Here is a 15,133-nt window from a genome sequence, read left to right as displayed (position 1 = left end):
GCTAGATTAAGAACTATCCTACATTTGTGTTTGACATATTAAAACATTTCTGTATGAACAGTACAGTTAAGATGTTTGGATGTGGTTAGAAATATCAGTCACTACTTTGAAAACCGGATGTTGTGGTCTGCTCGTTTGAATGTGTTTCACGTCAGTGTCAGCTGCAGCTGACAACACGACTTAGAGAAGACCTGACCCTGCATGACCCTGCTGCAAGTGGTTTTCAGACCGCCCCGTTGCCGGCCTCCCACCGCCTCTTTTCTTTGCGTCAGCAGAGTTTAGAAATCCAAATATGCTTAAATTCAGCAGGAAAGCAAGAAAACAATAACACACGATTATAAACGTATTTGTAATAAATGATCAAACTAAAATACGTATAATCAACGCCAATCACGGACGTATTTGTAATATGTCAATCACAGACGTAGAATCAAAGTATTTGTAATATGTCAATCACAAACGTATTTGTAATTCGTCAAACACCAACGTAAACAGGGAGAAAATACGTTTTTAGTCAACGTAAATGAAAATGCGTATTAGTTCTGGGGGAACGTAATTTGTAGGCTAATCCACAAAGTGTATGTGTTTACATACTTCCTGGATCCTGATTGGTGTCGCTGAAGCAGCCGCAAGGCACTGACTGGAGGGTCACAGACCATAAACTCAGATGAAAATGATTCAGACTACAGCGTTTATATGTTCAACAATTTGAACCGTAGTCTTAAGTGTTTTAAAATGACTGAAGTCAAAATGTTTAAGGTTTTAATTATTCAACATTAACCACAACACAGATGGTAATGAGAAGAGTACGCAACCTCAGAGTCAGCACAGAGCACAGTTCTGTGTAACTTCCTCTCCTTCCAACATGTCCTCCATCAAGGTCACACATCTACCCTGTAACAAATGAAAGCAGCCGTCTGAACATGCAGCACAATAACACACGTTTGTAGATTGTTTAGTTATATTCAAAGCAAGCAGTGACCTGAAGAAGGATGTGGATGTCAGAATAATGTAAATGACATGCAGTGCAGTAGGTGGCACTCTTTGCTTAAAGATTGGTGTCGTAATCTGCCAAAAACTTAAAGAAGAACACAACACTGGAAAGTGTATTTGCATGATCTTCATGAACAAACTGACAATGATATGCAGGTTTTGGACAAACCTGAAGACTCAGTCTTCCCACGGATCGTGTCAGCACTGGTCCACCTGAATATTAGATCATCAAAATAACGAGTTGTATATAATTATATGTTGCACATAATTAAAACCAACATTGACACATGAAATAGGGAGTGGCCCTGAAATTCATTCATTTCCTTTGATTTATTTTGTTCTGTGACATTGCGATCACACACACACACACACACACACACACACACACACACACACACAATGTTTGTTCCTTGAGTGGTATAATTCTTGTAACGATTACTAGTGTGTGTGATGTGTGTGCGTGTGTGTATGATCAGGAATACATCATTCCAGCACGTTCTGGTTTTCCTCATAACTTTGGTCAACTCTCATGATAGATAGAGAGATAGATATTTTAATTGGACTCACGTTATATTATCTATGATCTAACAATTGTCTACTTTTCAGGATTCAGTCACAGGCCCAGCCATGACTGTGTGAGAGGCGTGGCCTTTCTAAAATCTCGTTTATGATCTTTGCAGCCATGTGCCACCGGTCGAGCCAATACATGTTTTGAATTCACTGTGTGAACTTATTTTCCATTTCTGACTGAGCTAATGAGTTAAGATTTACTCTCCGCTCATTACCAGTACAAAGAAGTTCCACGGGCTTTAATCCTTTACTTTTGTTAATTTGGAGTTATTGCAGCTAAACAGCCCTAGCATCTTTTCGGCTGGCTCGCATGTCAGCTCTTTAGCTACCGCAGTGTGCCAGCTAGCCAATGTCACATACCCACACATTTTGCTGTTCCAGTTTTCTGGTGTGAGTGACTGTTAGCTAGTGTTGTGACCTTCACCTCTAGAATGTGAGTCGAGGAGACACACAGCAACTCAAAATGACAACAACGACACAACATTATTACAAAGAGACACAAAAGGGCAGAGAGATTTACAACAACTATGGGAAAGGGCAAATCAACCACAAAGACAATGACAATGAAGAGACACAAAGTAGCTACAAAGCTACTCAAAATTACTACAAACAGACACAAAACATCTACAAATTAATGCAGGTTATGCGGCTGCATCGTGTGGGGAGAGTGGTCGCCCGGAAACAACAAGGTCGACCTGTGGTCTCCTGATAGTTTGTATGTTGAAGCGTCCTTGAGCAAGACACTGAACCCCCAATTGCTCCCATGTGCTTCACGAGGCTTCCTAAATTACTGAGGATTGGTTAAAGAAGACATATGACCCCACAATGAGACTAATAAGGGAATAATAATGTTGCTTCTTAAGTATTAACTAATAAACTGTGCACACATAGACAATTTAATGTAAACACTCATTCACATATTGCGGAACACTGTGGCATCGCAAAGATAGTCCCGATCAAAGACCCAGCTTTAGAACGGTCAGGGGCCAGTTCACTCATATAGACTCCAGCCCGAGAGGAAAAGACACACTGTCTGCCTTCTTCTCACCTCTCCCAACCGACCCCCTACCGGCACTGAGGATCTGCGAAGAGGATTGGAGTTGGCTCTTTCTCAGACAGAAGATCAGGAAGACTCTAGGCCCAGACAGTGTCCCCCACCTGCCTGAAAGTCTGTGCTGACAAGCTGGTCCCCCATCTCACCGATCACTGGATCTTCAGCCGATCACTGGAGCTGTGTGATCGACAATCTCCCAGGACCTTAAGTGGGCTTCTGACATTAACACCGAAACCGCAAAAAGGCCCAGCAGAAGTTGTACTTCTACCGCCAGCTCAGGAAGTACAACCTGCCTCAGAAGCTGCTGATCTTGTTTTACTCTGTCATCAAGTCTGTTCTCTGTTCGCCCATCACTGTGTGGTTTGGATCGGCCACAAAACAGGACAGAGACAGACCTCTGGTAGGCGCTACAGAGCCAAAACCACCAGCCACATGAACAGCTTCTTTACACTGGCCGTCACTCTAATGAACAATTCATCAAAAACCTCCATCTGCACTATTTGCACTACTCTGACTACTCTGTTGTCTTTAATTGTATTTTTGCCTTTTTCATATTTATCTTGTTTATTGTTTATAATATGTATATGTACGATGAGAGCTACGTGAAACCGGAGTCAAATTCGATGTTTGTGTAAACACACACATGGCCAATAAAGCTGATCCAGATTCTAAAAGATAGTTTACATCAAGATGTAATGAAATCTAGCTTCTAATTGCAGAATTCCGCATTCAGATTCACATTCAGCAAGAATATTTTTAGGAAGTCTTTATCAATGTGGACTACATGGACAAACCAACAGTAATTAGGAAATGAAAAGATATACTTTCTTGTCCTGCAGTGTCTAGTCTAATAATTTGAGTAAATGTACATCAAATACTTATTGTGGTCGTTTCTCATCAAGTTCGAAGATTCATTCAAACTTCATTCTATCTATTGAATCATTTCATAGTTGTATTAGTAAAGCTATATGAATATTACTTCTGATGTTCCTAACATGTGAGGGGATGTAGCTCAGTGGTAGAGCGCATGCTTTGCATGTATGAGGCCCCGGGTTCAATCCCCGGCATCTCCACATCTTTTTGTCTACGTCGAATTCGTGGCCACAGAGAACCATACTGGTTTGCAAATTCATGTCCACAGAGAACCACACTGGTTTGCGGATTCTTTGAAAGCCACGACTTACATACGTAAAATTATACTTTTGTGTTTGATGTTATATATGCTAGGTAGTTACATCATTGTGACGATGAATATGGCTTTGGAAACACTGAGCCTATGAAAAGCAACACTGTATTTCAGATAGTGCTGACACAGTGAATCGACAGACATACATTAATCCCCTTTCTATGATAGTTAAAAACCAATTCATTAAAATAAACTCATACTGTAATTCGAAACTATTTCAGAACTCTTGATATTACCCACAGTATTGAACGCACCACGAGCCCCCGCCCCAGCGGTAACTAAGGAGATCACAGTTGTGTTTACTGCAAAGATGTCCTCCCTGCTAGCTGATATCTCGGAGCTGATCAACAAAATGCCCACCATCTAAAGAGTTTACTTTATTTCAACACCAACAACGTTCTTCCCAAAACGAGCTTCCTAAAGACTTCCGGAAAAATGCAACTAAAGTATCTCAAAACCCTATTAACACCCCAGGTAAGTTCAGTGGCGAGTTAGCCAATGCTAGCTAATGATGCTGGAGAGCAGCGATAGATGAAAAGTGTGACTGTTACCCTTCACGATCTTACACCACAACACGAACGAAGCTGTAATGGAACACACTGCTTTTCCCATCAATTCGGCATTCAAATGATTTTACCGATCTGTGTCTACCTGGTGTTAAACGCGAAATACAGATTTGTTTTTCCACCGTGAACATAACTTATCTGACTTTGCTCACTAACGATAGCCTTTAGTCAGGTTAATCACATAAGATACGACTAATGCCCCAAATCAACCGAAGATTCCGTCCTTATGGGCACACTGCACACTCTAATGTCACGTGTCAGTCCCTGAAGAAATCACATCAGTGTTAAGAGTAAAAACAGGTGAATGTTCTATGAAGTCTGGCACTATCCCCCTCCTGCTAAAACTAGCATATATATATATATATATATATATATATATATATATATATATATATATATATATATATATATATATATATATATACACATATATATACACATATATATATATATACATATATATATATATATATATATATATATATATATATATATATATATATATACATATATATATATATATATATATATATATATATATATATATATATATATATATATATATATAAACTATTTTCTCTGCTTTCCATTCGCAGGAGAGTGCTGCCAAAGTGACGTGCATGGCCTGGGCACCGAATAACACCAAGTTCGCCGTTTGCACTGTCGATAGAGTGGTGCTACTCTATGATGAGCAGGGAGAGAGGAGAGACAAATTCTCCACCAAACCTCATGACTCCAAGGTGGGTCAGGAGGGCCTTTAGTCTGATGTTGTCTACATACACACAGCTGTATGTATTATACACATTTCAAACCCTTTGAGGTTAAGGTTGGACAAACAGAGAAGGAAACAACACTAACAAAAAAAAGATGGGGTCGTTGCTGGCCTTTAAAAGGAATAGAAAATCAGTGCCATTTTGTATTGTACGTATTGTACGTAGTATACTGTCAAGACGTTCCTCCGGGAGTGTCTGGTTTTATATTTCTGTCTGAACACGCCACCAAGATCTCATTTCTGATTAAAATACATTAACTTTTTTTATTGTAATGTATTTGCATGTACATAAGACAGACAAAGATAAAGAAACATGACAGGACAGGTCAAGATGTCAATTTAACAAAAAAATCTATATATATATATTGAAAAATTACTGAAAATAAAAAAATACTTTCTTTACTAAGCAAGTTTGACTTGTTTCTGTTGTGCATGTTGAATTAATCTGCAGGTTGCATCTCAGTAATAATCCAATGAAATCTTTTTGTCAGTATGGAAAAGAGAGCTACGTTGTCAAAGACTTGGCGTTCTCACCAGACTCCACCAAAATCGCCATCGGACAGTCCGACAACATCATCTTTGTCTACAGAATTGGGGAAGATTGGTAATGACCCGTGTGATGGATTTTGCCTCCAATATCCATTTAAAAAAAAAAAAAAATCTCTTCATTCAGTGTTATCTTTTTATCCTAGGGGGGAGAAGAAAGCCATTTGCAACAAATTTGTTCAGACCGTGAGTAAACAGGAGCAGACACTTTGCTCTGGCTGCTGTATGAGTGTGCACTTCATGCCATGTTATTTCTCTGCTTTAGAAATCATGGGTTGGCACATCTTTTCCTACTTAGAATTCTGACTTTAATCGCAAAAAAGCTGATTCTTCCTGTTCAGAAATGTGACTCTCTGACGACTTTGTAATGCAACATGTTATCCCCCGTGGTGCAGAACGCTGTGGCCTGCTTGCTTTGGCCCGAAGAGCATGCAGTTGTTTATGGATTAGTGGACGGAAAGGTAAGTCAGCGACACGTTCTCCCCTTCAGCTACAGTCTTATGTGTGTCATGTATTCTGATTATGACAGATGTGGCAGCAGGATAGCAAAGAGAAGGAGGGCTTGTAGCAGTAGTAGTAGTAGTAGTAGTAGTAGTAGTAGTAGTAGTAGTAGTAGTAGTAGTAGTAGTAGTAGTAGTAGTGTCCTTCTAACTTTTAATGGACACTTCAGTTCTCACTGGTTGTGCTGCTGTACAAGACAAGTTTTCACCTTCTCAAGACATTTTTTTTGGCTTAACAATGGCTTCTTTGAGTTCATATAATTTGTGGCCATTCTCTTATTGAGAAATGTAACTTTTTTTTGTTGCAATAACTGCTATCTGCCTTCGTTCAATTTCCGCATTAAACATCTGTTTTAGGTAAAATGATGAATACCATTTTGTACATTTCTTTCCTGACTTTTCCATAGGTTCGCCTCGCCAACACTCAGACCAACAAGTCATCAACCATCTACAGCACCGAGTCCTGTGTCGTCTCACTGGCATCCAAGTGAGTATACAGAAGAATACACAATTATGATCAGTTAGCATAAGATGGTTGGCAACTCCCAAAAAACATGTGCCATGGGTAAAACAAATAATGACAGTTCCTCAAAACGGCAGCAAATGAAACACTTGTTTATTGTCTTGTTCTGCGGGGCACTCAGTCCGTGTTCTTCATGTGTCCTGTGTCAGCGTTTCTGGTAAAGGCATCCTGTCCGGCCACGCCGACGGGACAGTCGTGCGCTATTTCTTTGACGACGAAGGCTCAGGAGAGTCCCAGGTACCCGCCACGACGTTCATCACCCCTTCAGGTTCTCCGCACTGTTGCTTGCACATCTATACCCAACGTCCGACTCACAAACTCCTGCTCTGACACAGGGCAAGCTGTTGACGCACCCGTGTCCACCTTACGCCCTGGCTTGGGCCTCAAACAGCATCATGGTGGGCGGCTGTGACAAGAAGGTGGTGGCCTACGGCAGGGAGGGCCACATTCTGCAGACCTTCGACTACGGCCGCGACCGGACAGAGAGGGAGTTCACCGTGGCCGCCACCAGCCCCAGCGGGCAGTCGGTTGTGTTCGGCAGCTATGACAGGTCAGTATTACTCTCTCTCAGTCGGTATACAGGCATTTCTGTGCGATACCTCAGCCCAAAAACTCAGATAAGTCTTCCCCTCCCACCTCAGGTTGCGGGTGTTTAACTGGGCTCCCAGGAGAAGCGTGTGGGACGAAGCCAAGCCTAAAGAGATACTCAACCTCTACACCATTACCAGCTTGGCCTGGAAGAAAGACGGATCGCGCCTCTGTGCTGTGCGTGCTTTGTCTGTCACAAACTGTTTGAACTCAGAGTGTGACCTTAACAGCTCTTTACGTCTTCAGTGGAGATTTGCAGCGACGGTTATACCTTGATTTATTTTGAGTGTGTATGTGTGTGTGTGTGTGTCTCGACAGGGAACACTTTGTGGAGGAGTGGAGCTGTTTGACTGCTGCTTGCGGAGAGCCATCTATAAGAACAAGTTTGAGATGATCTATGTTGGCCTGAGCCAGGTAGAGACGACGAAGAAGACATATTTGTCAGAACCAAACAAAGCTGAAGTATCTTTAATTTCACAAACAATGAGTAGGACTCGTGACCAAATAAGCAATTCAACCCCTCACTTTGGTCTCTGCCACTCGCCAATTAGTATGATATGAAATTGAAAATAGCTAGCTGATTGTGCAATAGCAATAATTCTGATTTAATTAATTAGAATGCAAAAACAGTCCAGTATCTCAATTTCGTAATTAAGAAAGAGGAGAATAGAAATGAAGGTTTTGAAAACAATCACAGTGTCTTCGGATTTTCTAATTAATGGATGTGTTACATGGACCAGTGAAGGGATCTCTTTTATTTCACAAACATATTGTATTTGTTTCAAATTTGAGAATTGATCAAACAATCAGTAGTTTTTCTTTTTCTTTCCTGTTATGAGTAATTCTCCATATTAGCTAAGTGCACTTGTATATGTATACAACAATGAAAATGTCTTCTTTTGTTCTTGATTTTCTTTGTCATGTTCCTGTAATAATCCCCTTTTTCTTCTCTAGGTGATAGTGAGGAACCTCTCGTCAGGAACCCGGGTGGTCCTGAAGTCCCATTATGGTTATGAGATAGAAGAAGTCAAAATTATGGGCAAAGATCGCTACCTGGTGGCTCACACCTCTGATACTCTTCTTCTGGGAGACTTGCTCACGAATAAACTGAGCGAGGTGAGACTTAAAGGGTGACTTCTCCTGAATCACACCAAAAACAAACAAATGTTAACTGTGAAGGTCCCTGTAATACGCGTTAGTTAAAATGTAATAAGGTGCTTATGAGTCCTTATAAGAAGCTTATTAACATCATTATTTGTTAATAAGACTATACAAGTATTAATAATAGCATCATCAACATATTTATCATTACAATATGAGACATTTATTGTATTAAAATGTAATTCTTTATTCACATTTTATCAACTACACGTAGCACTGATTCCAGTTGGGGGGAGCCGAGAAAAGCATACTTAACTGTTAATAAGTGCTTGATTAAGTATGAATTATTCTTAATAAAGCAACAAAAAAGCAATGACATAGTCGGTAAGTTTCTAATCCTATTATAAACGATTATAAGAAGCTCATAAGGCTTTCTGAACTGTTTCTTACAATTGCTTCTAAATATCTTATCATATAACAATAAATATGATCTTATTTTCTATACTTGTATAGACTTATTAACGCATAATAATCTTAACCAGCATCTTACAAGGACTTATAAGGACCTTAATACCTATTAACTAACTCTTATTACGAGAGTTTAATATAAAGAATTACCAAAAAACATATTTTATTCTCTTGCATATGTTCGATTTTACCTGCTGAGGTTTTGAAATATTTGCCTCTGAGACTTCTGGCTAATATAATAGAGATGAATGTGGTGATACAGGCCTTGAAAAATTACATTTGGAGAGTAGGTTGTTCCTATTCAGTAATGTTTTCATTTTAAAACTGTCATTCTTCACGGCTTTGAACAGCTTGAATAAAATCCATTCACCTCCTCAAGTTTGTGTCCCCAGCTGTCGTATCCTACGCACTTGAGCCCTTGTTTCCTTCACACACGATGAACTCTGCCTCCTCCCTTTCAGGTGCCATGGCCCGGTTCAGGGGGAAACGAGAAGTTCTTCTTTGAAAACGAATCAGTAAGTGCACACATATGAATTATTACGGAGGCTCTTGTCCTTGAGTGTAAAAGACACAACTATCAGTTGCGTCTTTCCACTGCTCCCATTATATTTTCTATATACTATCTAATTAGTTTTATTGGACTGCATTTGATGTTTCAGGTGTGCATGATCTTTAACGCCGGGGAGCTGAGTCTGGTGGAATACAGTAACAACGAGATCCTGGGATCAGTCCGAACCGAATTTATGAACCCTCACCTCATCAGGTAGGTGCAGTCACACAAAACAAGAAAGAAACGCCTCAACAGGTTTGTCCACTTCCAAAAAAACAAAAAGGAGAATAAATACTAAGACCGTTATTACGCGTCTGAGTATGAACAATTTTCTTCTCTGAATATAACCCCACTCCCTTGGCTCCATAATTATTTTTATTATTGCAGACAATGCACTATTATGCTCGTGTACATAGTTAAATTAGCCCTTCCTGTAAATTCATGTATTTACCAATTATGAGTCAAACATAATTTATCTATAATTACTATCTTTCTGACAGCATTTCAAGATGGTGTCTTTTTTCAACTCGAGGAGGATAGGAAAGAAATTATGTAGAAAATGTGCTTTAATTTTTATTCAAACCAACAAAGTGTAAACATACAAAAAAAAAAGCTAAATCCAAAATGTGTGTAATTCAAATACTCTTGCTGCTAACACTGAGGTCACAGGGCCTGAGCATTCCTACACATGCATGACCAGCTCTGCCCATTAGATGGGGGTATTGAGCTGTGCACGACTCCCAGGTAACCGCACAGTGAGGCATCCGAAGAGTCTCTGAGCCCTTCGCCTGCTAGTCAGCACACGCCCACGTTAAAATATTCAGCCCTGTCGAAGGTGCCATGACTGACAGTCCCCGAATGACTGACTAATGGCCGACAGCAGGTGATGCCAGCAGATTGCCCTGACTGCTCCTCGCCTCTGGCTGGACGCTGTGGCGTGACAACATCGTGATCAGGGGGTATCCTGGGATTTGAACAGCAACTGAAGCCAATTACACTGAGCGGATGCTGGATTCCATACTTCCATGTTGAGTCGGTGTAAAGTCAGTCACGTTACATTGACCAATGTTTTTTTTTTGTTTAACTAAAAGTGTGTTTGTGTATGTGTGTGCAGCGTCCGACTGAATGAGAGGAAGCAGAGAGGAGTGGAGGGCAACAAGAAGCTTGCGTATCTGATTGATATAAAGACCATTTGCATTGGTAAGAACGAGTGTTTGTCACTGTGATGTACTTTCCAATGGTGGAAAGTACATCTACTCAAGTACAATACTTCAGTCCAATTTTCAGGTACTTTACTCGAGTATTTCCATTTCTGTGCTCAGACAGGCAGGTCGCCGAATTAAATGATGGGACGGGTTTATTACAGTCCTGAACTCGCCACACACACCGGATGTTTTTTATTTTGTTTGTCAGAGCGTTTGATTTATTAATTGTTGTTGGCATCTAGTGAGAATTTCAACATAAGAATGATGAAGTAATATTATAGGTTAAGATAAGATACTTATCTGCAGGGGTAAATTCACAAGCTACCCAGCAGTATATACAGTAATTTAAATGAGCCCCATCTGGAACATTAAAGCAAGGACACATGAACAAATCGACAATTGCATAATATACAGCACTATATGTTATTTTTAAATACTGTATGCCATTTTGCATAATGAAGACTTTTATTTAGAATTTTGAATACACAACTTTTTTTTTACAATGTGACATTTGTCAAAGTTAGTGTCGGACAAGTTCTTGCCGCTGTCATAGGGATCCTCAATGAAACAGGATTGTAAGATGCTAAATTGACTATATTTTGTTTCCCCTCCATGTCCCTTCTGAGGCTCTGTAGAGTTCAACTATTTTGCACTGATCTCTCATTACACTGCAATATCTTAGAGGTCCATTATTTGACAGAAAAACATACATAAAAACAAATCATTTTTCAAGCATCGTAGCAGATATTTCCAGTGAATCCACTGTCTTGCAATCATGCTGGGCATACTGGTGGTTTTCCATCTTTAAATCATGTATCACATCAAATGATAACGACTGTATTGTGGCTCTTATTGTCAACAAATCCTATCAAAAGACCCAAAACAAAAAAAAGTGTGTCTTCCTGTCTCTGTCTCTCAGGCCCAAGCTATTTGCTTCTTACTGTTAATCTTTAAAAACACAAATCTATAATATCTTCTTCTTTTTTTATTAAAGAATCATTGTAACTTTTAAATCAACTTATACATGAGTAATCACTGTATTTGTCGGGGAGTATTTTCACTGGCGGATTAATCCACATTTGGTTTTCTGGTGAGTCTTTTGAGCAGCAGGAAGGTTGACTCACAATAAAAGACAGTGTGTGTGTTCATGGTAATGAAGGAACATGTCACCCGGTGCAGCAGTGCGGCTCACTGATGTGTTTCTAATAGTTTTTGCACAACAATGAACAATGGAGCTTTACGGCACCGAGGAGTACCCGGCTTTGGACACGCTGACAGTACGTGTTTGTAGCATCAATTGATTGTTGGTTTTGGTCTCTCTGTGGGATTTGGAAACAATAGGAAAAATGCTGAATATTTCCGGCCTTATCTTTTGATGCTAAAAAAGTTTTTTAGTTCCAAGGCAAGAACAGCTTGGCGAGTGACTTCTCAGTACCTGACTGAGTAATAGTGAGTCATCAGTTTTCATCTTCAACCCTGTCAACTCTTGCAGATAAACATGCGCTGTGGGTTTTGTGAAAGGCCTTTTGCTTGGAGAACAGCTTCATTCTGCAGCTTTTGAACGCTCCTAGATGCTGCTGATGCTGCCGTTGTTGTATTTCTCCTTCCATAAATCATTCAGTATGTCCTGTTTTACTCATTGAGCCACACAGTTTTTACAGAAGAGTACTTGCCGTAATATTAAACTGCTACAACTACAATAAATCAAGTATATCATCGTTGAATTGTATCATTTCCACTGAGTGGACCACACTACTGAACTGCCTGGATCATATTGCATGTTAATTAAAAACATTTGATGTAGCAACGGATTTATAATATCATCTCGTACCCAAGGCGGGTACCTTTTTTAAAGTAGAGACACTGCCTGATAGAATCATAGATAATTATTACAAAATGATTGGGTGATAACTTGATTTAAAAAAAAGCCAATTTTAGCCAGATACCCTGTCATGCTGGCAGTGTGACTGCTGCTCAGTAAAAACCTGTCCTTTCCTTCTCCCTCCTCAGTGGACTTGGCCGGGGGCTGCAATCTGGGAACCATCAGCCAAAACTCCAAGATTGACTGGCTGGAGCTCAATGAAACGGGACGCAAACTGCTGTTCAGGGACAAGAAGCTGCGGGTGAGAATAAAAAAAACCTTGGCGCCCTGAGGGGTCGTGGGAGTGGAAATGATGGGAGAGAGGCCCTTAAGGCAGACAGGGCAGATGATAGATAGGATGATGATTAGTGAAGTAGTGAGTCAAGGAGAAAAATCCCCACCTTGGTTGGGGCTTGCCTAAAGTTAAAGCCACGTCCATCACCCAAATAATGTCTTGTGGCTTATTGCGGGGCCATTTTTGCTCAACCAGGTGATACAATAGTATTTCAGAATAAATGAGGATGCCATGGTGGGGAGGAGGGGATGCGGAGGGGGAGGAGGAAGAGTCGGAAGTCTCAGGAGAACTTTATTGTCATGCCGAAGGGATGAAACTTCATTTATGTGGCGCCAATGGTGCTACTTTTCACATTTAAAAAAGTGCAAACAGGGCGGACAACATAAGCCGCACAGAACGCAGCAGAATAAGCATGTTTGGATTAAGGCCACCGAATACTAATCATGCAAATATAATTAGAATTTTGTCGAGCATGCATTTTAGAAGACAGAAGACAATTCAAGCGGTTTGAACATCCATCTATCGGTCTCACAGTAAAGGTCTTCCTTCTGGAAACTGGTTGACCCCGAAAGAACATTTAAGGTGTGATCACACAGCACAGTGTGATACCACTGATAAAGCACAGCACTGGACCACTTAAGCAGACAAGTTCCTTTGTTTTTCAGTTCTTTGCCTCCTATCCCACTGGTTTGAGTGGAGAAACACACGTTTCACCATTTTCCACTTTCCACAACCAAAAACAACCGGCGTGCAGAGAAGGTCTCAGATTTGGCAGCGCTGAGAAGCTGCTGTCAGTTGCTGCCCCGGGGTAATAAAACAGTTTGGTGCCGAAGCCCCGGGGCAATGACATGGAGCACTCTGGTAATTGGGAATCCCTCAGTGACTTCGAACTTTTGGTTGCACCCTTCATTTTTTCCAGATTTTGTCCAGAAAGAACTGGCACAGATTGTGACATAGTCATGTATGCGCACAACTGACTTAAGAAATAACTTTAGAAGAAATATTGGAAGTTCGAGGGTAATTACAATCAGCAAGATAATAATGATAATAATGATAGTAATCACACTCTTTGGAGATAGAAATCCTTTGAACTGTGTCTCGTCAGAACATTGACGTGAATACCTTCAATTTTAATTGCGTTTTTTCTTTTTTTCTGGAGAGGTATGTTTTGAACCTTTAATTCATTACTGATTGGGCTTAAAGATTGCTGTAGATGTGCATGCCATCTGTCAAACAAAGGTTTAGTTGGGATGTTTTAAAGTGGGGTTGTATGAGGTGTATAGTCAATGTATTAGTACAGTAGATGGCAGTCAGTACGCCCCTAGAGAAACAGAGTACAGTACTGGCATGGTCGCTGAGCAGCAGCAAAACATATTTCCAACATGTAAAAGATCAGTTTAAGTGTACTTTGAATATCTTCCCAGCTTGACTTTGGCGTCACACAGCCCTCTCCGACTGTAATCTGTGCTCTCTTCAATAGTAAGAAAGAGAAAAGACAGCCAAGGTGTACAACAAATGTTTCTTTAATTGAAACTTGCGTTCAAGTGAGCTAATCAACAGGCTGCTCTTCCTCACTGCATTAAAACGTGGCCGGCTGAGCTCCAGGGTAAAACTATAGACGTGGCGTTATTAAAAATGGTGGTAGTGGTGGGGGGGAGATATTAAAGCAGCTGATTACGACAGCAGGCGGTCTGTCATACACACACATACATATGAGGTGCCCAGGGAGCTACTGTAGCGTATAGAATCTCCATAATCTCAACTCATCAAGAGTGTAGTAGAATAGATTGCGGTGAGAGTATTCACATGGAGCCGCTGGCAGGCAATCAACTTTGCTCACGCAATAGGAGTTCAACTATGCGGTGTAAACTTTAACTTCAACACAATCAGATGTTGAGGACGATCACCGTGTTTACTACGGTTGAAAGGGTTTTTGTACGTGGTTGCCGTGTGCCGGGAGACGTTCTACACATACCAATTAAAAATGGGGATTGTCGTGACGGTGCTTTGTGCCGCAAGAGCCTGTTCAATCCTTTTTATGCGTTTTTGTCAGAACCACGAGACCCGGAGTAAGCACCGAGCGTTAGCTTCAGGAGCTACGAGCAGCTACTAGGAGCTATGAGGAGACTCATCGTCTCAAGTGTTGATTTTAGCACACGATTGAATTGGTTATCCAGATCTAAGTCACATTTTATGCAATTATGTGTTTCATTGACCCAGGGAAACACAGATTTCATGTAAAATGTGATTCTTGAGCAATCTAGCGCATCCTGAGAATCCCGCTGCCATCCAAGAAAAGGGAATACTGGGGAAAACATGCTCAAACTATGAATAATCATATTGCCCCTACAGATT

At 40.5% G+C, this 15,133-nt stretch overlaps 1 protein-coding gene and 1 non-coding gene across 2 annotated transcripts in view; both read left to right on the top strand.

Annotated features, from left to right (window-relative positions):
* The first annotated feature begins 3,618 nt into the window (after positions 1–3,618).
* Positions 3,619–3,690, top strand: trnaa-ugc (transfer RNA alanine (anticodon UGC)). Its single transcript has one exon. It is a non-coding gene; the product is annotated as a tRNA-Ala (tRNA).
* Positions 3,691–4,095: 405 nt separating this feature from the next.
* The window catches only part of ift172 (intraflagellar transport 172), a 36,179-nt gene continuing 25,141 nt past the window's right edge, over positions 4,096–15,133 (top strand). Inside the window, exons 1-15 of the mRNA XM_068576886.1 lie at positions 4,096–4,277; positions 4,966–5,109; positions 5,633–5,745; positions 5,834–5,873; positions 6,083–6,148; positions 6,595–6,674; positions 6,860–6,947; positions 7,046–7,260; positions 7,352–7,475; positions 7,617–7,712; positions 8,253–8,414; positions 9,329–9,382; positions 9,527–9,630; positions 10,532–10,617; positions 12,633–12,745. Of these exons, the coding sequence (XP_068432987.1) occupies positions 4,239–4,277; positions 4,966–5,109; positions 5,633–5,745; positions 5,834–5,873; positions 6,083–6,148; positions 6,595–6,674; positions 6,860–6,947; positions 7,046–7,260; positions 7,352–7,475; positions 7,617–7,712; positions 8,253–8,414; positions 9,329–9,382; positions 9,527–9,630; positions 10,532–10,617; positions 12,633–12,745 (1,524 nt within the window). The 5' untranslated portion in view covers positions 4,096–4,238. The remainder of the gene's footprint in view (positions 4,278–4,965; positions 5,110–5,632; positions 5,746–5,833; positions 5,874–6,082; positions 6,149–6,594; positions 6,675–6,859; positions 6,948–7,045; positions 7,261–7,351; positions 7,476–7,616; positions 7,713–8,252; positions 8,415–9,328; positions 9,383–9,526; positions 9,631–10,531; positions 10,618–12,632; positions 12,746–15,133) is intronic.

Source organism: Clinocottus analis, unplaced genomic scaffold, assembly GCF_023055335.1.
Source record: "Clinocottus analis isolate CAN_PGR_092001 unplaced genomic scaffold, fCliAna1.0.p SCAF_15, whole genome shotgun sequence".
Classification (NCBI taxonomy): Eukaryota; Metazoa; Chordata; class Actinopteri; order Perciformes; family Cottidae; genus Clinocottus; species Clinocottus analis.
This window is presented reverse-complemented; position numbering and strand designations above follow the sequence as displayed.